Genomic DNA, 19,892 nt, shown 5'->3' with positions numbered 1-19,892 from the left:
CTGCCCTTGTCTGTCCCAACCAGACTGTCTAAAATCTGGAGCCCAGTTCCATGTGAGTATTTAAGTTCTTTCTCCAAATTGGCTGGGAATTCCGTGAAACAGAAACAGAAACACAACCGGGGTGAGCTGTCACAGGTGGGCAAAGAGTGGTGACAAAGGACCCATAGCAGACAGTAAGCAAGATTCAGAGAGAGGCACCAAAATCCTCAGGGATATGATGATTAATTAATTAATTAGGTTTATGTAGCTGCCCCTCCATGCAACTCAAAACGTTGTGTCCAGGACTTGTCTAGCTGGGACGGTAGAGGAGCAGAGAGAGCTTACCCTGCCGTGTCTCCGTGTTTCTCCAATCTGCTAGCCTCTGGCAGGCTGCCTCCTGGTCGGCCAGGATCATCACACGTCCTCATACCTGAATGTTTTGTGCTGTGTCTCAGACCCTCTGGGGTTTGTTATGTAAAGCCTGGCTTATTTGAGAAATTAAACCATGCCAGTGTGTTAATAAATGCTATTGATGTTTTACCACTCTCAGGTAGCGGTCTTGAGATTTTCCAGTGGCTTTCTGAGAATAACTCCAATGACAGAATTTTCAGGGCTTTGGGCAGACCTGGGAAGCAAACAGCCCTTAGCATTTACTCAATTCATTCTAATAAACCTCTATTGGGTATTGTTATGTCCACCTCGACATTCATTTGAACCAGGTTTTTATACGTAGACACACACACGTGTATCACAAGGTCTTTACAAGCTCCCCAATCCTCGAGGCTGGCTGGGACTGAAGCAGAACGAGATGGGGGGAATGGTCCTTTACCTTGTTGCAGAGCCAGACTGCACTCTGAGACACAGTATGTTGTTTCTATGTCATTCAACACAGCAGGCAAATTATGGATAAACTAGCTGCCAGATAAGATGCACACATAGATGATGCATTGCAGGTGGAACAGGCAGAAAAAGAGGAGGTGGCAAGAATCTTCCCAACAAGGAGGTCAGGAAGGAGGCTTCATGGAAGAAGTGGCATTTGAGGTGGGCATGACTGGGTGTGATTTCCTCTATGGCTGTGACACAGGTGGGGCAGGGGACGACAGGAAGAGGGAACAGGAGGGTGGAGGCACTCTGCAGGGGAATGCAGCATGATGGGGAGCCGTGGAGCAGAAGGTAGGGAAGGAAACTGTGCCAAGCCTGGGAAGCTCCAATGTCAAATCAAGGAGTTCTTTGCTCTGCAGCCAGAGAACCAGTGTCCATGGTAGAGCAAGGGGACTATGACCTGTTCAAAGTGTCACTTGGGAAGAGCAATCTGGCAGCCACGGTAGGAAAGATTAGAAGGAAAAGACAGGGTAGGTTTGGGTGCTCTGAAGGTCTGGATTAGGCAGTGACCATGAGCAGAGGGGAGGGAGAGATGTGTGAGATTGGTAACAGCATGGCTCAAAGGACAGATCACGAGGAGGAGCAAGGCCACTATCAGAGATGATGAACAGAGATCCAGGATTGGCAGTAGGAGAAGTTTGATTTTGGACATACCGTGTTTTGAGGACATGGCAGGATTTCCAGATAAAAGTGTCTGTCGGGGTGTTGGAAATGCCAAGTGCACACCATCTCCTGTTTTTTGTGTAGTTACACAAAGACCTGCTGAAATGAAGAGCCATCAGCTCAGAATCTAAGTATACTATCAATGTGTTTAATGCAAAATCACAGTCCTCTTTGGAGCCAAACTCAGTGACAGCATCATATGTAAATGACCCAGACCCATCCCTGCATTAAAAGGTGATGTCATCCTGCCTGAGGTGGACTCGATATCACTTATTGTTTGGAATGTGCAGTCCCACTTTGCTATAAGGGACCCCAGGATTTGCTCCAAAGGCTGGGCTGTGAATCCTGGTTCTGCTGCATGTTATTTCTGTAAAGTCTTCCACCTGCAGCATGGACGGGCTGGACTCCAGGGCTCTCTACAACACGGTGGCCTGTTTATCATGAAGAGGGGACAGAAATGTGGCATACGGCTTGGTTCGCAGTGTCCACCGGACTCATGCCTACAGAATATGAAGCAGAGGAACTTGGGATGCACTCCTCTCAAGTTCATCAGTGCAGATATCCACTTCTCCCCTCACCATTCCCCACGGAGAAGACAGATGTGCATGAGAAATGCCAACAACTCTCTCAGTTGTCACTACGGTCACTTCAAGGGGAACTAGAAAGATGAGGGAGGCTCAGTCTTGAGGAGCTTACACTAATGAGGAAGATAAACAAAAGGTCAAATATGATAAGGGCAGCAAGTAGCGGGAGCACAGCTAGGGAGGAAGAAAGGTATTCTGGAGTTGATGTTGGGGATGGGTGGGGGAGGGTGTGGGCATCGCAGGGGAGCAGGCACTCCAGGATGAAGGCACACCATGAAGGAAGGTGCTAAAGAGAACAAAGAGCAAGAGTGCTGATGAGGAGCACACCAGGCCTTGAGGAACCAGGGCATGTGAGAGATGTGGTGCGGTCTGCAGGTTGGGGTCAGCTGGTGGAGGGTCTTGAGTTTCCTGCCAAGTTAGACTTGTATTCAGTAGACAGTGCGGTAAGTGCTATGGCCTGTGTTTGAGTTGGGAATGAATGCCTCCCCTTCGGGAGCCAACTGCAGCCACAGGTCAAGTATATGGTTGTAGGAGAACTGAGTGGGAATGCTCGGAGGAGCGATAGGAGGGGTTACAGGAATGACCATGAAGTCAGATGATCCAGTCTTCCTGCCAGAGCCTTGAGAGGACTGAGAAGCAGAGGGTGTGTGAAGGCCGAGAAAGAGGGAGATCTCCAGGACTCCATCCAGCCTGAATAATTAAGGAAATGGTAGAAGTAGTTAGAAGTCAGGAGCTGGCTTACTTTGGGTTTGTGGAGTTCCGGGTATGGGCGGCATCCCAGCAAGACTATTCAGTTGGACAGAGGGTGTGAGACCACCTCTCTGAACGATCAGGACAGAGTCCCTGATTTGGTAATCAGCGTGCAGAGGTGACCCCGATGCGGTGGGAGCTGGGAAGGCATACAGGGCGTGGAAGAGAAAAGGGCCCAGGGCCGTGTCGCAAGGCCGTCGTGGTCAGGGCGTGGGGAATTCGGGGAGCCCCCCAGTCTGAGGACGGCTGGGTCCCCGTGACTGTGTGCCCTCGGGCCACAGTCTGGGAGTGCTGACGTGGGAAGTGGGGATTAGGTGATTCGATCTCTTCTCCTTTTCTCAGAGTGGGACCCAGTCTGGGGTACTGATTAGCCCAAGGGCACAGGCTGCCGGTTCTAGATCCAGAATTAGGAACTTCCCATCGAGTACCTTGTGCCACGGCCACACTGCCATTTTACAGCCCTCACCCCCAAGTATTCATAAAAATCATTCAGCCCTCAAAGACCCAGAACACTTTAGTTTTAACCTGCACGTTAGGCCGGGGCTCTAGCAGGTATTTTCGCCTTAAGCCTGGAGGAGGCGGAGGCTGGGCTGGGCCGGTGCGCGCGCCCCGCGCCCCCGAGCGCGCCCCTGGGAGCGCGCGCTGCGCCGGCCCGCCCGTCCCGACCCCACCTCCGGAGCGCGTCCTCGCGCTCATCCCCGCGCCCCCGCCTCACCCCCGGTGCGCGCCTCCGGCCGAGCACGAATCCCCCCCCGTCAACCTCCCCCACTCCCCCCGCGAACGCGTCCCCGCCAGCCCCCGTCCCCATCCCCCCGCGCGCGTCCTCGTCCGCAGTCCCCCGGTTCCCCGTCCCCACTCCCCCTCCCGGGCCCCGAGCGCGCCCCCGTTCCCGGGCGCCCCTCTCCTCCACCCGTTCCCCATCCCCACCCCCGCGCGCGCCCCCGCCGTCAGCGCGCACGGGCGGAGCGGCGGGCTGGCGCCCGGGCCGGGGGCGCGCTCGGGGGGCCGGGCGGGGGCGCGGGCGCGAGGCCGCGTGGCGGGGCCGCGCTGAGGAGGCGCCGGGGGAGGAGCGCTCGCTGCGCCGCGCCCGGCCTGCCGCGCTCGGTGCGGGTCCGCTGGGCGCGAGGAGCGGCCAGACCGCGGCCTGCGAACAAAGGGAGGCGGCTGGGGCGGGGGCGCCGCGAGCATGGCGGACCGCGGCCTGGAGGGCATGGCTCTGCCCCTGGAGGTGCGGGCCCGGCTGGCCGAGCTGGAGCTGGAGCTGTCGGAAGGTAACAGGCCCCGCGCCCGGCCGGGCCGCGCTGGCGCGGGGAGGGCCGGGGACGGGGCCGGGGACCGGGCGGGGGTCCCGGGCCGGGGTCCCGGGCGGAAGGGGGGGTCCCGGGCGGGGGTGCGGGCGGCCCTGTTCCCGCCCCGGCTGCCGCGGGCTCGGCCCGGGCCCCCCCGCGCTGCGGGCTGCCGGCGGGTCCCCGCGCTGCGGCGGGGCCTGGGGCGGGGACGGGCGCCTGGGCCGGGGGCGCCTGGGCCGCGCTGCGCCGGCCTGGCGGGGAGCCGTGTCCTTGGTGCGCGTCCGTGCGCTCGCCCCGCGGCCGGCGCTGGGGACACGTCCGCGTCGCACGGCCCGAGGTGCCGGCTGGCCTTATTCGAATGCGAAACTTGGCGTTGTACTTGGGGGTTTGAGCTCGGCGGCCCGGGCATCCTGGCTTCCAAACAGGCTGTCCTCGCTGGGGGAAGATAGCGCTACTATTGTTCTGTGTGTTGTGATGGGAAGGTTGGGTGAAATCGTAAAACCTCCCCCCCTCAGGCCAGGTTTGGTGTCTCGCTCTCATCTCTCATATTTAGAATTTGTGACAGATTTGCTACAGGGATTTCATGGAGTGTTATATGCGGTTTCTTAGTTGCTCCTAATGGTGGGGTCATGTGCTCAACTGTCATAAGTTTTAGATCGGGTTTTGCTGTCTCTTAAAAAAGGAAGCACTGAAGTTCCAAAATGTGCGATGTTTAATATATATTTGGTATTCACCCAGCTCACACTGCAAAGGCCACTGCCATAATGTGCAGTGGGGATAGGCTGGCTGGTTTTGAATTTACATTTGGAGCAGTTCAGCCTGGTGAACTTTTGTGTATGTGTGTGTGTGTGTGTGCGCGTGTGTAACGGTTTTGTGAGGGCGGGGAGCCAGAAAGTACATTCATTCGTGCCAATTTTCATCAGCAGGGAGGAGCTGATGTTGACTTTATGTTTTCCTTTTTAACACATTCAGGGCAAGGAAGGGATAACCGTGGGAGCTGTGGCATGGTGTTAACTGCCTTTTCAGTCCTACATAGACTGGGCATTTTTCGATTTTTCTGTTTCAAATCTGGGGTTCTGCAGGGTATTGTGATGTTCTGTAATGTGAAGCAGTCCCGTGGGAGGAGAGGAGGCTGTTTCCTGGACTCTGTGTGCTTAGCAGACACTATTCCGGCTGGTGGAAGGCGAGGAGGACTTTGCGAGTACCTCAGAGGACCTGAAGGCAGGGGATCCAGGGCAGTATCCAGCTGGGGACAATATTTAGATTTAAACTGCTGGATGAAGTGTGCGGTGTGGGCAGATGGCTCAGAGGGATGGACTCTCCATTGGAAAATGTTTGCCCAAGTTCTGTGATTTTTGTCAGTGTTCAGATGGGGTTCCTCCTCACTTTGCAGCCGTCTTGGCCCTCACTGCACGTTGTATTCTTGTGTTCCTTATGGCACCCCAACATTCATGCTTCACCCCCAAACGCTTTTGTTGTGTCCACATTACACGGACCATAAGTGTCCATACCCCATCTGTGTTACTGAAGCGGGAAGCCGTCCCAGCTCAACAGGACGGCAGCCCTTCCCCCGTCAGCCTGGACGTCAGCTCAACAGTTGCTCCTCGAGTCTGGGACAGTGCTGAGGACGTGTGTCCTGGCCCCGGGGTGCACGGGGAGTGGTTGCTTACGGGCGTGAACTTGGGGCACACTTAATCTGTTCAATGACACTGGCCTGTCACCAGCAATCCGTCTTGGAGGGTGAGTAATATGTTTCACTGCCCAGAGGAAGGCAAAACCACGTTAGACCAAGGTATGCTCAGTCTAGTTCTCCATGAACACCTTCCATCTGTACAGATTTTTAAAAAGGGCTTAATGAGTTTCTTATCAAGTGTTTGGGCAGAGAAAGAGGTATGTGTTTGCATGTGGGAAGTACATTGTTGTTTTCCTCTCTGTGCAAACCTTGCTAGACCTGGGCTGAACGCTGAAGAATGAAACAATCACAGGGTTGGCGCATTGGCCTGTCCAGCCCCCTGCCCCCATATGTTAGCTGTGTCATCTTTGACTTGCTTTGTCCATGCTGAGTTGATGGAGCGTTCTTTAAGGTTATTTGGAATTTCAGGTCTTCTAACCACATAGAACAGTTTTACTGACTTAAATTAGATGAATCAACTTGTTTTTCAATGTTGCTTCAGAGAAGCCCAAGATTGGAAGGATCAGAAATCTCAGTCTTTTTTACATTGTGGAACTTAAAAATGCCCCAGCATATCCACTTGCAAAGTGAAAAGTTAAAACAGCTTTTATCACGTTTTATCCTCAGTCATGATTCATGTGGAGAGAATTCTTTAAATCAGCCTTCATCATTTTATGACAATATCAGAAACTATTGTGGAAACACGTGGAATTTCCAGGGCTTCGTTCCTTCAGAGGAGGATGGAAAAACAGTTGCATTTGAAGCATATAATATAGGTTGAAAAAGCAGAGCAGACTATCCTCTCGGAGTTCCTGTATGGCCTGCCCACCGTTGGTTGTCTGTGGTGCACATCTCATACGCAGGTGCAGTTTGGGTTTGTACTTTCTGTTGTTACAGATCCTGGTGTTGTATTATGTTAGTGGGTCATCGTTTGGTAAAGGGTTGCAGGTTGACTTCTTGGCTGCAGAACTCCAATTTTTGCTTCCTGCTCCGCTGGTTGCCTCCTTTTTTCTTTCCACCCTGTGCTTCGCTCACTGGGGAAAGCCTCTCGCTGCAGAACAGCATTGTCAGCAAAGTGCAGGGGCTCTCTGAGGGGAGATGTGGCAGGCAGCCCCTCCTATGGGCACTGACAGCCTCCAGTCCACATGTCTGGATCCAGTCGGCGGTGTGGGGCTAGGATTGTTGGTCTGGGGCTCAAAGACTTGGGGCTGGATGCAGGGTGCCATGGGGAGCGGCCATGGCTCCTTTCCCACATTCTTTCCCCTAAAGCATTTCTTCTTTCCTTCCTGACACTTCTGCCTTTTGGAATTGTGCATTTTCCTTTTTGGCTTTAAGAAGACCCCCAAGTAATTTCATTAATGGGTAAGCATTTTTTTTTTGACTTAAGGAAAAACTTTAAATAGAAACATCAGGCAGAGTAGAGAAGAAACAGAAAACTTAAAAAAGACGTGTCTTCAAAAAATTTCAGTTGTTGATTGAAATTTAGCAGTAAGTTTCTGTGTGAACTGGTGGGCTGTTTCGTGGGCTGTGCATACACACTGCCCTTCTCTCATCCAGGAGTAGCTGAAGTCTTATTTTGGTAGAACTTAGGGAAACCACCTAGTGTTACAGCCCGTGAAAATTGTTTGGTGTTTGTAGAAGAGAAGTCTTTTTACGAAATAGATGCTATGTTTTACATTTCGTGGTTTTTGTTAGTATGTCTGCTAGCTTCCTAACTTTTGCTTGTGGGGGTTATTCAGTTCATGCTCTGCTTTGCTAATTAGTCTACCAAATTATTCAACGAATGTTATGATCCATCGCAGAGTCTGGCTGAACACCGTCTTGGTGAGTGAGCGACTGCTTAAGGAGGGAAGTGGGAAGCTAACCTAATGCTGGTTCTTTGCGTTGGTCACGGGGCCAATGCCTTTTTTTTTTTTTTTTTTAATTGCAGAGGAGTGGTTCACAGGCACATTCCTGACACCAAAGAGTAAAATCTGAAAGAGATGGCCAGGTGGAATGTTTGTAGATTTTCAGGGCTGTTGGGCATGAGGTAGCAGATACACGTAGCTCTAGAACTCAAGTCCCACCCCTGTGTTCTCAGAGGGCCCCGTTGCTGCAGACTTGAGGGTTCTGCTGGAGCTGACGCTTTAGGACCACTTCCAAAGTCAGTAAGACTCAGCTGTGTCTTAACGCAGACCAAACTGTGCGGACGTCATCCTCACCGAAAGGACATAGTTGACTCTGGAAAACAAATGTGTGAAAAAAATGTTTTCTTGCAGAGGCTCATTGATAATTTGTCATAATTGGAGAGGAGGAAGGGAAGAGGTCAGCAGGTTCAGGGAGAGAGCTGTGGGGCCTCAGGGACCCCGTCCACCTGGATCAGACCTCAGGATTGGGAACGGAATTTGTTATATCCATGTCAGAGTTGTCAAATAGCAGACAGCATTGTGGTGAATGAGATGGAATACTTGGCATGGTGGCCCTAAAATACCATCACCTGCATTTTAAAAGAATATTTACAAAATGGCAGCATCGATACGTGTGGGATTTGAAATGTGTGGACGTGAATTATAAGAGTTCTTCAGAGTCAGGAAAATAGTTAAATTTGAATGTTCTTTTCTCGATGAATAAATATAGATGTCAAATTTAGCCAGGGAGCTAGGAGAGTAAACACACACATTAAAGGCACAGATCTGTAAAATTGTTCCAAGTGCTTGCAAGATATTTGCAACGCCGTAGTTATGCTTAGCTCTGAGCTTTACGGGGGTCAAAGCGGTAACAATGACTCTATTTTGTTTTATACTGGGCCCACTGGTTTTATACTCTTGTTATGGTTTGGACTACAAGCTGTTGGATGTTATGAGTCACTTTCTGCCTTCCTCATCCCAGCCTTTTTCAAAGGGGTTGTCTCTTTTTTTAGAGCTAGTTTATTTTTTTTTTAAAGCAGTGATTTATGGGATGAGTTGTAGCTTATTCTGACTCGTAAAGAGAATGTATTGGATAATCTTCATTTGATGTCATATATATGTGTATATATATATATATATACTGACTCACCAGTTCAAATCCTAGTCATATTATTAAAGATCATTTCCAGTTCTTGTCATAATTGCTCAAGCACCCTGAAAAAAAAATCAAGTTCTTGGCTGCAGTTACTTGACTTAGTTTTGCGTATCACTGTTTATCCTGGGAAGAGGGGACATTTTATCTGTTGTAACATGCAAGGCACCGAGGGTGATGTGATAGGTTTCTGGCCACTTTTTATCAGGCTGGCTCTCTTCTCACAATCCAGCTTCTCCTTCTCTACACCTCTACTCTCAAGGTTGCCCACTTTAGTTCTTTTTTTGGTGTTGTGTGTGTGTGTGTGTGTGTGTGCGCATGCCCGCATGCACACCATTCAGAAGTGACCCATTGTTACCAGTGCTCTGTTCTTTTCTGCTAAGAGGGTCAAACACTTGTCACGTCTCAAAAGAAGTAATTGCATCCATTTGTTCGTGATGATAATAAATAGCGCTCTCAAAGAGGGGACGCTAATTGGGAATCCCAGCTGGTGTGGGGTAAGAATATCGGAGTCAACATGCCAAAGGAAAGAGTGTTCATCCTCTCCAACCATGCATATACTGTGCTGCTTTCTTTGGGACCCAATTGGGGTTATTAATTGTTTTTAAAGATTTTATCTATTTATTTGAGACAGAGAGAATGAGAGACAGAGAGCATGAGAGGGAGGAGGGTCAGAAGGAGAAGCAGACTCCCTGCTGAGCAGGGAGCCCGATGTGGGACTCGATCCCGGGACTCCAGGATCATGACCTGAGCCGAAGGCAGTCGCTTAACCAACTGAGCCACCCAGGCGCCCCCGGCGTTATTAATTTTAATAATCCCTTGAGACAAAGTGGGAAAATGCTAAGATATTGAGTTGTAAAAATTAAGATTACAGCAAGCAGTCCCTTTCCGGGGAGGAGGGTTGCTGTTTAGTTTTGTTGCTATTGAATATCTTGGATAGTAAAATGGGCTCTCTGTGCTGTGTGCATTACAAATCGAGACAGTTCCTTACTAAAGGGCTTTGTACAGTGGGTATTAAAAATCCGGAAAAAAAATACTAAACTATCCAAGTTCATGAGAAATGAAAGTATTCTGTGACTGATACTAGGTTAGGAATGTATCTTTTTCTTCTGGGTTGCTGGTTTTAAAATCATGTATTTGCTGATTGGGTTGGAAATCTGTTTGTGTCCCAATGAGAAGATTGAAGCCCATGGGCCAGATCCAAACTAGTCCATCAGCTCCAGAGAGAGGATTCATTACATTTTTATTCACAACTATGAACAACTAATTTTTTTTTCTTTACTGAATTATCTGGTTAGTCCGGTCATTTAATACTTTTATAATAATAATTTAAAAATTATTTAAAAATCATATGTACACATATCAGCTCTTCCATCTGGGCTACTTCGGATACACCTGGCTCAGGGCTGAGCCTCTGGCTGAGGACGAAGGCATGCACAGGTCTGGCTTCTCTTCTTCTCTCTTCGTCCTGTGCAGAGAGAAACTTGATTCCTGAATCACAGTAATGATTCTCCTTGTGTTCTGACCGAGTGTCTTACAAATGTAGCTTGCCCTCTGTGAGAAGTTCAAATAAAAGCTGGGGGAGGGGTGAGGCCCACATGCCCCAGAGTTTCCTTAGCTAGCGCACTCTTGTCACCTTGTTTTGACACAGAGCCACACTCCTTGACGTTGTCACTCAGGAAAAACATGAGCCTCTATTTTGAATCCTTGTGTTATTCCCTGTTCCCCTTTCTCGCCAAGCTGAAAATCCCTTCCCTAAAAGATGAAGTTGGCATGGATTCACCCTGACGATCTTTCTAGGGAAGTATCAAGAGATGCTTCTTGGGGGAAAAATAGATTTTGTAGGCCATTTTACCTGAAATGAAAATGGAAATGTAAACTGTGTTACTAATTAACCTCACTGGGAGATTCTGAGTCTTCTTTAGAATAAACTAATACAAATAGGGATTATTTCTTATACTGCAAATAGAAAATGGCCAGTTAGTGTTACATTTCCCCAAATGCTGACAAAATATAGCTTACAAATCCTCATGGAAGGATGTCAGGTATATTTAAGAGCAGTTGCAAAGACTGCTATTGTCAGAGGAAAGGAAGAGATGAAATATTTTAGTTGGCCAAACGCTTTAGAACAGGTTCACTTAGCAGCCATCAGTTTGAGGGAGATGGATTTTAGTACGGTGGGAACTGAAAGCACAAAATTCCATTTTTAACTTGTGGATGACCTTCTTCTGTGCTTCCTGAATCTCTTTGGATGCTTTTCCACATCCTATTTGCAGGGATTTGTGGGAGGATCTTGAGGTTTCTCTGGACTAAACCTATGAGTGTGTCCATTGAGAAGACCTCTTCCTGATCTCTGTGCGTCTGGAGAGTATGTGGGGCCCTGCTGGCTCCACCACTCACAGCATCATCTTGGGTGAGCTAGCTAGTCTCCCCAGCCTCCATTTCCTGAGCTGTTAGGTGCAGCTACTAACCCTACCTCCAGGGTAGTATTGAGGATCAGTGAGGTGATGTCCTGACGTCTGCTTGGTAAATACCCAGGTCTACTCTTTCTCTCCCAGGTGTGTCCACTGGGACAGAGCTCCTGGTGCTTCCTGTCCCTGGCCTTCCCTGCTACTGAGTTTATTCAGGTAGGAGAAACATGTCCTGTTTAGCTTCTGGCCCAGGTGTACCTGGAAAGAACGTCCTGTGTAGGCTCTGGCCCAGGTGTACCTGGGAAGCACGTCCTATTTAGCTTCTGGCCCAGGTGTACCTGGGAAGCACGTCCTGTTTAGGCTCTGGCCCAGGTGTACCTGGGAAGCACGTCCTGTTTAGGCTCTGACCCAGGTGTACCTGGGAAGCACAACTTATTTAGCTTCTGGCTCAGGTATACCTGGAAGTATGTCCTGTTTAGGCTCTGGCCCAGGTGTACCTGGAAAGAACGTCCTGTTTAGCTTCTGGCCCAGGTGTACCTGGGAAGCACATCCTGTTTAGGCTCTGGTCCAGGTGTACCTGGGAAACACATTCTGTTTAGGCTCTGGCCCAGGTGTACCTGGGAAGCACGTCCTGTTTAGACTCTGGCCCAGGTGTACCTGGGAAGCACGTCCTGTTTAGGCTCTGGCCCAGGTGTACCTGGGAAGCACATCGTATATAAGTTGTAGTCCTGCCGCATCTCTGGACCTCGTTGGACTTGCAGTTGGAGTTATTCCCAAAGCTTCCTGGAGGAGAGTCCGGGACCTGCCCACTGAGGCTCAGAATTCCCATCGCTGGGACTCTGGGATATCTTTCTTCTGGCCATGCGTGATCCTCAGCCTTCAGCGTGTGGGGAGATGCTGGGCTGGACATAGCTTCTCATCATGCCCTGCGTCGGGTGATACATAAACATGGATGTCGAACAGGTGGGATCCTGGGAGTCTGGGACAGGTCTGAGAGGCCAGACCACTCTCAACATTCAGAGCTTGGTGTTGGGTATGGGCAGGGGCTTGCTGTGGCGATGGCCCTGTGACCTGCTTGCTGAACACCCTAGGGCTTTATCCTTTACGATGACATCCATGACCTTCCGGGACTTTATCCTTTACGCTCACCCTGCCAGTCACCTGGGGTGAGCACCGTTTCAGTTCGTGATTGTGAGTAGGATCTTTTTCTTGTTGACTTTCGTAAGCGTCTTTTATTTTTTATTTTATTATTTTCTGAAGATTTATTTATTTTAGAGAGGGAGCAAGTGAGAACAGGTGAGCAGGAATGGGAGAGGCAGAGGGAGAGAGAATCTCAAGCAGACTCTGCACTGAGTGCAGGCGGACACAGGGCTCGACCTCACAACCCTGAGATCATGACCTGAGCCAAAACCAAGAGTCGGATGCTGCGCTGTCTGCACCAGCCAGGCGCCCCTCATAAGCTCTTTTAAAACAAAGACCAGCGGTAGGGTTTTGAGGCCCCCCTCCGCACAAACACGTACCCTGTGGACTTAATAGTTTTGCAGACGTTATGGTTTCAATGTACCATAACTATTTCAGTTTCGTATAAAGTAACATGAAACAATAAGGTGGAGATGGACTTCATGCTAGATTCTTAAGTGAGCATTAACAGGCTTCAGAACCTCTTTTGTTCTTATTTTGGCAAATATAATGGATGCTTAAAAGCTGTTGAGATTTAGCATTATAAAGCAGTCTTTAAGGAGCTATTTAAGCAAGGGCACGATTGGATTAAATTTAAGTCATTAAAATATACACATTTAAAACTCAGGAAGTAGCCTATCCACTTGCCAGGGTTGAAACTTTGTTGCTCATGCACACTGTAATGTACCTCCACGGCCACATGCTGCTGTCCGAGAGCTGTCTCGTGTCAGGAAATTCTGTAAAAATAAGACTTGCTGTGTGGGTGGATTGGTGTTTCATTTAGATTTTAGCACAAGTGAATCTAGGCTTGCTATGATGGCTAGACTTTCCCTGTGGACCACAACAGGACATGGGCTGAGAACTAACGATTGGGGTTATTTTGCTGTTGATAGCAGCATCCAGACTTTGAGAGGTTTCTCACTTATTGGTACACAAATTAATATGAAAAGGAAGTACAATTTGCTTTTTTCTCTTCCCCTGTAGATGGGATGAATTGTTTACTTCCCCTACTACTAAGGGATTTATAATGACTGTTGGTAATTTAGAATTTCTTCCCTTTTATTAGGAAGATCTGGCCCTGGACACAGGCAGGAAGTCACCTTAATTTTGTTTCCTTGATGACTTGTTTAGTGTTTGGCACAAATAGGATTCTGGATGAAATCTGCCCTTGATGGAAAGTGTGTAAGTCAGAGGGGCTCTCTGGAAATGTTGTAGTCCATTCTGCCTCCTGTGAATGGCTAAGAGCAAGGCCTTGGGGAAGGAATATGCACAGAGGACGCCCAGGGTGGGCGCCTCCCTTGGCCGGTTGGCCGGTGACCGGACTGCTGGTTGGGAATGCTCACCAGAGCTGGGAAGCCCACAAGGCTGGCTGCATCAGTGGGATTGGTATTGATGACTGTGAAGTGTTCTTGAAGGGTACTGTGGGATGGGGAGCTGTATTTGGAACACTGGCATTCCTGGAAACTAAGATACCAAATAAACCTTCTAATTGCATGCTCCCTTGTTGCTTTCATGCTGATCTTTTTTAGTCTCTTTAAAATATTTTCTAAGGAAATGACATCTTTGAACCGATGAGAAGACTGGATTTCAAATGGTTAGAAACTCGTTATGATCATTAGAACTTGGTTTCCTGACAGTGATCGATATCCTAGACCATGTGGCTGGCTTTTTTTGAACCACGCCTGGGGGTGCAGCCTTTCCTTTGGGCTCCTTTTGAGACCGGCACTGGGAGCTCTGGGGCGGGCATGGGCGCTCCCGGGAGGGCGAGCAGCAGGTCCCAGGAAGATGCTCCCAATTCCCTTCCTCGTGGTTGTGATGGGCCTGAGGCTTATGCCGTGCATTCTCTTAGCTGGCTGCCGCGGGAACTTTACATTTAAAATTGAATCTGTCATCTGGGGGCGGCTACATGGGTGTCCATTATACAGCTCTTCCCATTTTCTCTATGTTCGAAACTCGTTGCTCATGGAAGATAAACCAAAAATGTGGCCCCTTTGGCTACCTTTTCTGTACAGCATCCTTTAGAATCCCGAGGCTGGGTAGTATGGTTTTATCAGAAATCTTAATCGTTTTGGTCAAGAAACAATGCTGTTAATTCTTGGTTGTGTTTCTGGGAAAAATAGTCTAAATGAGGTTCCAGGAATAGCTTCTTCAGCGTCTCTACAAGGAAAGAGTGACCTCTCAGAGCGTCCCTATTACTTACCAGGATGTTGGTGGTTGTGTTTAAGCAGCCACCCGTCACTTAGGAGGCAATCAATTCTTAGTTTTACGTAGAGTGCTTTTATTCCAAGTGAAGTGCCCGTTCTGATCTTCAGTTCTTGCAGGGATGAGGGCCACATCTAATGCACCATGCTTCTCTCAGTCCCCAGAGAGCTGGAGTCTTGTCAGTAGGAATGGACGGTGCAACATTTGGATTTTTAAATCAGATGTTGCAAATCAACCTCTTTTTTTCTTAGTGTGGACAGTCTCTCCATCCATGGTGGAGGATGCTTATGTGTATTTCTAGCCACCACTCCCCGCCGGCTCACTGTGTGCTAAGCATTGCATTAGTGTCTCCCATATATTACTTTTTCAGGACTTATAACCCAAGTTAAGTTACATGTGTCTTCTAAAAAGGGAAACCTGCTCCGAGAACTTGCCCAAGGCCACGCGCCTGAGTGAGGTCCACACAGCCTGCCTTGCCCTGGAAGCAAGACCGGCACTGCTCTGACATCTGCTTCTCACGTTACAGCTTCCCCCAGCTTGAGGCCTGCCCTCATGCAGTGCGTTAATCCAACCGAAGTAGGAAGGAGAAGTTTTAAAAAGATGCCAGGTTTCATGGTGAATGCGATTTTTTTTTTTAAACCTACTTACTTCCATATACCCTAAATATTTTTTCCACCTGATGTAACAATTACGAGCTATTACTGGTACAGAGTTCTTCGAAGGGTATTTTAGGAATCTAGTCCCTAACATCCTTTATTTTCATAAATATAATCTGCTTAATAAAGTCGTCAGGATGTGGCTTTCTTTTGTTACTCTATTTTTAGTTTTAGATCCTTGAGAGGAAGCTGTTTAGTGGTTACTCATAATTGTGAAGAGAATCTAGTGATTAGAGAAGCTTGTTAGGGCAAATCTTTTTTTTTTAATTGAAGTATGGTCGACATATATTAGTTTCAGGTGTACAACATAGTGATTTGACAATTGTATACATTATGAAATGCTCACCATGATAAGTGTAGTCCCCATCTGTCACCGTGCATCTGTCACCAAAGTTATTACAATATTACTGCATTCTCTGCTGCTCTTCTCATCCCTGTGACTTGTTCTATAACTAGAAGTGTGTACATCTTAACCTCCTTCACTTGTTTTGCCCTCCCTCCCCCTCCCCTCTGACAACAACCAGTTTGTTCTCTGTTTCTGTTTTGTTCATTTGTTTCTGTAGATTCCACATACAAGTGAAATAAGGACAACTCTTACAGCTTCCTCTGCAGTATGTAAATAAAGTCTTAATCCAGGTAAATGTTGGCAGGAATAACTGTTTAAAACAGGTAAGATTTTCGTGGGACTCTTGGCTATCCTGGGATATTGTCTCAAGTTTTTGTAGAACCTCCACCTTCGTTCTCCCTCCTTCTACCCTCCCCCATCCCCTGGTTATTCCTGTTTGCATCAGAACTTTGAATCCTTGTATCTAAGATGGTCTTGCTATGGTATGCATCTACAGGTGTGTAGGCCTTTTCTTAGAATATTGTTTTTGGAGAGTACGACTTCCCATTTCCTCATTTAGAAAGCATAGAGCCCTTCATTAATGAAGATAAATGTTCCAGTATCAGGGACCCTTGAAGACTTTTCTTGTTAAGTAAATCCCAGAACAAAGACCGTTTTATGTATTTACCATGGACTTGTCTTGTGAATGCTCTACTGTTGGAAGTCCCATGACTAGTTTAAACAGAAAACACGGAGTGTTCATTCTGTCTTCGGATCTTTGTGCATAATTATGATTGCATCTGTTCCATAAGAAAGGAAAGCCACTCCATCTCTCTAGGGCCCTGGTTATCAGAATTAAGGGAAACACGATCATTTTCCAGTTTAAGTATCTTAAATCTGAAGCTGCCCCTGAGCTGCAGAATAACCCAATCTTAAAGAACAATATGATTTGACTTTGGGTAGATTATATTAATTTGGTTATTCTGGCTGAGTCATTATACTGCATTGTGAATTGATTTTTCTCTTTCGATTTATCTTCATAATAGAGTGATTCCAGGAGATCACCTGTAGGCTCAGATGAAAGTGTGAATGTTGTTACTTGTAATTTAGACTAACTAGGTCTCTGCAAGATGACCAGAGGCCTATATTTAATTTCCATTTACAACTTTGTTCTAAAGCCTGAGTTCTTCTGAGGTTCTCTCTTCCTCCCATGCTCATGCCTTCCTCTTCCACCATCCTTCTTGTTTTTGACCCATAGCCCTCATATATGGTGTGTGTTGGGGGTGTGGCGGTAGGGGGGGAGGATCCTGACTGCCTGAATCCTTGATAACCTTTGGAAAGAGTTTCTTTGGAGCAAGATGCCTGTGAACAGACTTCCAATTCGTTTAAGCATCACCGGTTTTGTTGGTTGTCTGGAAAATTGTAATCCTTTTTCCATGGGCCATTGGCTGATCTCTCTCTGCCCCACCAGTGACTCCCCATGCCAGCCATGTGTCCTTCTGCTCCGGGAGCATCTTGCAGCACTGGCTATATGCAGAATAATTAAGTAGTTTTATAAAAACTCACATGTTGCTGTTGCTGGGGCAGAGGGGTGCAAGGATACCGGGCTCTAGGAATCCCAAGCGCTCCAGGTTCGGCCCCTCGCTGCTGACAAAATCCAAAGGCAGACAAATGAGTGGTGGTGAAATGAGAAATGATTTTGTTTCCTTGAGGCCACCACCAGGAAGACTGGGGACTGGTGTCTCAAAGACTGTCTTCAAAGTGCCAAAAATACTTCCACGCTTATATAAAGAAAATGTGGAACAAAGGTGGCTGAGTACGTGTAGATGGGTACTGAAGATTAAATAGATCACGGTCTTGGGGTCAGTCATGGGCGGGGTCTTGCTGGCTCAGGACCGTCCTTACTGCTGGGGGCGGGGGCGGTCTTGGTTTCCATCGGGGATGCTTTGTCCTCAGGGTCTTCCGCCTGAGCCCCGAAACAAGCTGCAAAGAAGAACCCAAATGGCAAGTCTGAGGTCAGAATGGAGGCAGCCGCAGTCCTCTCTCCTTGTCCCATAAATACCCTTCCCTGGCATTGGAGCGTGGTTGTATTTTGTTTCCATGAGTGACCCTGAGGATCCTGGCCTTTGTTGGGAGCGCCTTGGGCTGAAGTGGGCCTAAGATGTAAGTAAAATTGATCACTACGGCTCATGGGGCGGATGCCAAAGCTGCTTTAATCTGATGTTGGCTTGGATGTTGGATGACCTTTTTTGAAAAACGCAGCAGGCTTTTGTCCTACCTTGTAGAATTTCTGTGGTTCCTAAGGGAGGTGTGTGCTTGTTTTAAGGGCACAAATATGGTCCTAATAAAAGTGTTTTCTGAAGAAGATAGGAGTTTGCCGTGTTATGTGTTTACTGTTTAACATCAAATAGAGTGGACCTTTCCATGGTTGAGGAAGCCCCGCCCTGTGCTGGTGTGTACTTGGGAAGAGCGTGTGTGCACCTGCAGATACACGTCCAGTTAGAACGATCGGATTCCAGAGTTCGGGTGGAGATTGCTTCTGCCATCCTAGTGCTTTTGAATTGTCCTTCTTTTCTCGAGCGTTCGTTTAGTCCATTGCATGAGCGGATACATTAGACGCTGGGTGGGGGTGACAGCCATTTCTGTCATGCAGAAGATGGAACGTAAGCCTATCGCCAGAGCGGACAACGCACGGGGACCCTCCACAGTCCGTGCAGAATTCCTTGACGAGAGCGTGATCTTGGGAGCTCAGAGGAAGGAGGGGCTGGGGCCCCGCGGTGCTGGGAGTCCTGGGTGGGGCTCTTGTGGGGCTCCCAGCTGAGTGCCCGGGGGCTCCCGTGTTCTGCTCAGGCAGCCTCGTCCTGCTCCCCGGCCCTTCAGACTGAGCCATGCGGCTTCTCGGGCCAGAGGTCCTGGGCACCAAGCCTAATGGGATGGTGGCATCTGGGTCTCTCCATTTTCAAGGGCCCGTGTGAGTGATTGGGGGAACTCCTTTGTTCTTATCAGCACATGAGTCTAGCCAGCGGACTGACTGTTAAGGGTGGATGTGTACTTTCAACAGTATGACTTTTGAACAGGAGGCTGCATCCCCAGAGATGACCTCCTCTGACCTTCCTACTTTCTATGCAAGTTTACGGAAGTGGAGGTGCAGGTGCTCGGGACGCCCTGCTTGCAGTCCAGCCCAGGTTGCTTCCTTCCGAGTGCTGGGCTCGGGCAGGAGTGAATCATTAACGGCAGAGCCGCCAGCACCTGCGGTTTTCAGCACACGTCGGGCCTGGATTATGTGTCCTGTGTTGTGTGTGTGGAATGTGTGCCGAGGGGAGTCCTGCTCCCTCGGGCCCCTGCAGGCGCTGGGCCCTCCCCACCGGGGAGGCCGCAGGGTGGGGGTAACCCCTGCACCGGGGAGGCTCCCGCCCTCCGGGAGCTGGAGGCCAGGCTTCCCTTCAGCTTCCCTTTCCGTCGGCCAGCACCAGGCTCCCGGCTGATCCCTGCTAACCAGGGAGCTGCCGAGCACGTTCAGTGCAGGGAGGCGGTGTGTCTAACCTCAGGGACTGTCCGTGTGGCCAGCCTGCACGCTCCCGCCTCCTTCCTTGGCCGTGGCTTGGAGTGGAAGCGGGGGCTCTGGTACTGCGCGGAAGGCCGAGCCCTCCGTCATCTGGGCTGTGAATGAGAGCCTTTCTATTGTTTGCGATCAGAGGAAATCTCTCCGTTGTCTCCCTGTTAGGCTGTGCATGTTTACCTTTTAGGTTTCACTCTTTCTAGGTCAGGAGGAGAGTCTCCCCTGCGTTGCTGTTGATGTCCACTATTAAGTGCGGATGGAGAGTGCAGCCCTGCAGCTCAGAGCTGCGTGTCAGGTGAGGTGGCCGCAGTGTCCCTTGGGAGTGACGACCCAGCTGTGGGTGGTGATTTGCAGGGTCCGAGCTGGCCCTGACAGGTGAGGCATCAGGCTTAGTATTTCTAAGGCTATAGAACAGAAAAGGGCAGTAAGTGGCATCGAGCTCTCTCATTTCCAGGTCTGAGAGGATGGTTGAGGAGTCCCGTTAGCCCTGACCCGCCCTCCCCTGCCTCCACCCACCCGCCCCTCCTCTCCAACCCCTTGCCTGGCCTCTCTACCTGGAGGGCGGTGTTCTGCATCTGCGGTGGTCCGGCTCGCCTGCTTGAGGGCTCTGCTGCACCTTGCAGGGGTCTCTGTCTGTCTAAATGCCAGTGTATTTATTGGCTGACACTAGTAAGAGTGGATCGCGGTGCAAATACTAGTTAT

General features: G+C 49.2%; 1 protein-coding gene across 1 annotated transcript in view; it reads left to right on the top strand.

Moving 5' to 3' along the window:
* The first annotated feature begins 3,920 nt into the window (after positions 1-3,920).
* Positions 3,921-19,892, top strand: part of DIP2C (DIP2 acetate--CoA ligase C (putative)) — a 356,092-nt gene continuing 340,120 nt past the window's right edge. Inside the window, exon 1 of the mRNA XM_081818894.1 lies at positions 3,921-4,129. Coding sequence (XP_081675020.1) covers positions 4,045-4,129 — 85 coding nt within the window. The 5' untranslated portion in view covers positions 3,921-4,044. The remainder of the gene's footprint in view (positions 4,130-19,892) is intronic.

The sequence above is a fragment of the Leptonychotes weddellii genome, chromosome 5 (assembly GCF_054177405.1).
Source record: "Leptonychotes weddellii isolate Sample4059 chromosome 5, ASM5417740v2, whole genome shotgun sequence".
Classification (NCBI taxonomy): domain Eukaryota; kingdom Metazoa; phylum Chordata; class Mammalia; order Carnivora; family Phocidae; genus Leptonychotes; species Leptonychotes weddellii.
This window is presented reverse-complemented; position numbering and strand designations above follow the sequence as displayed.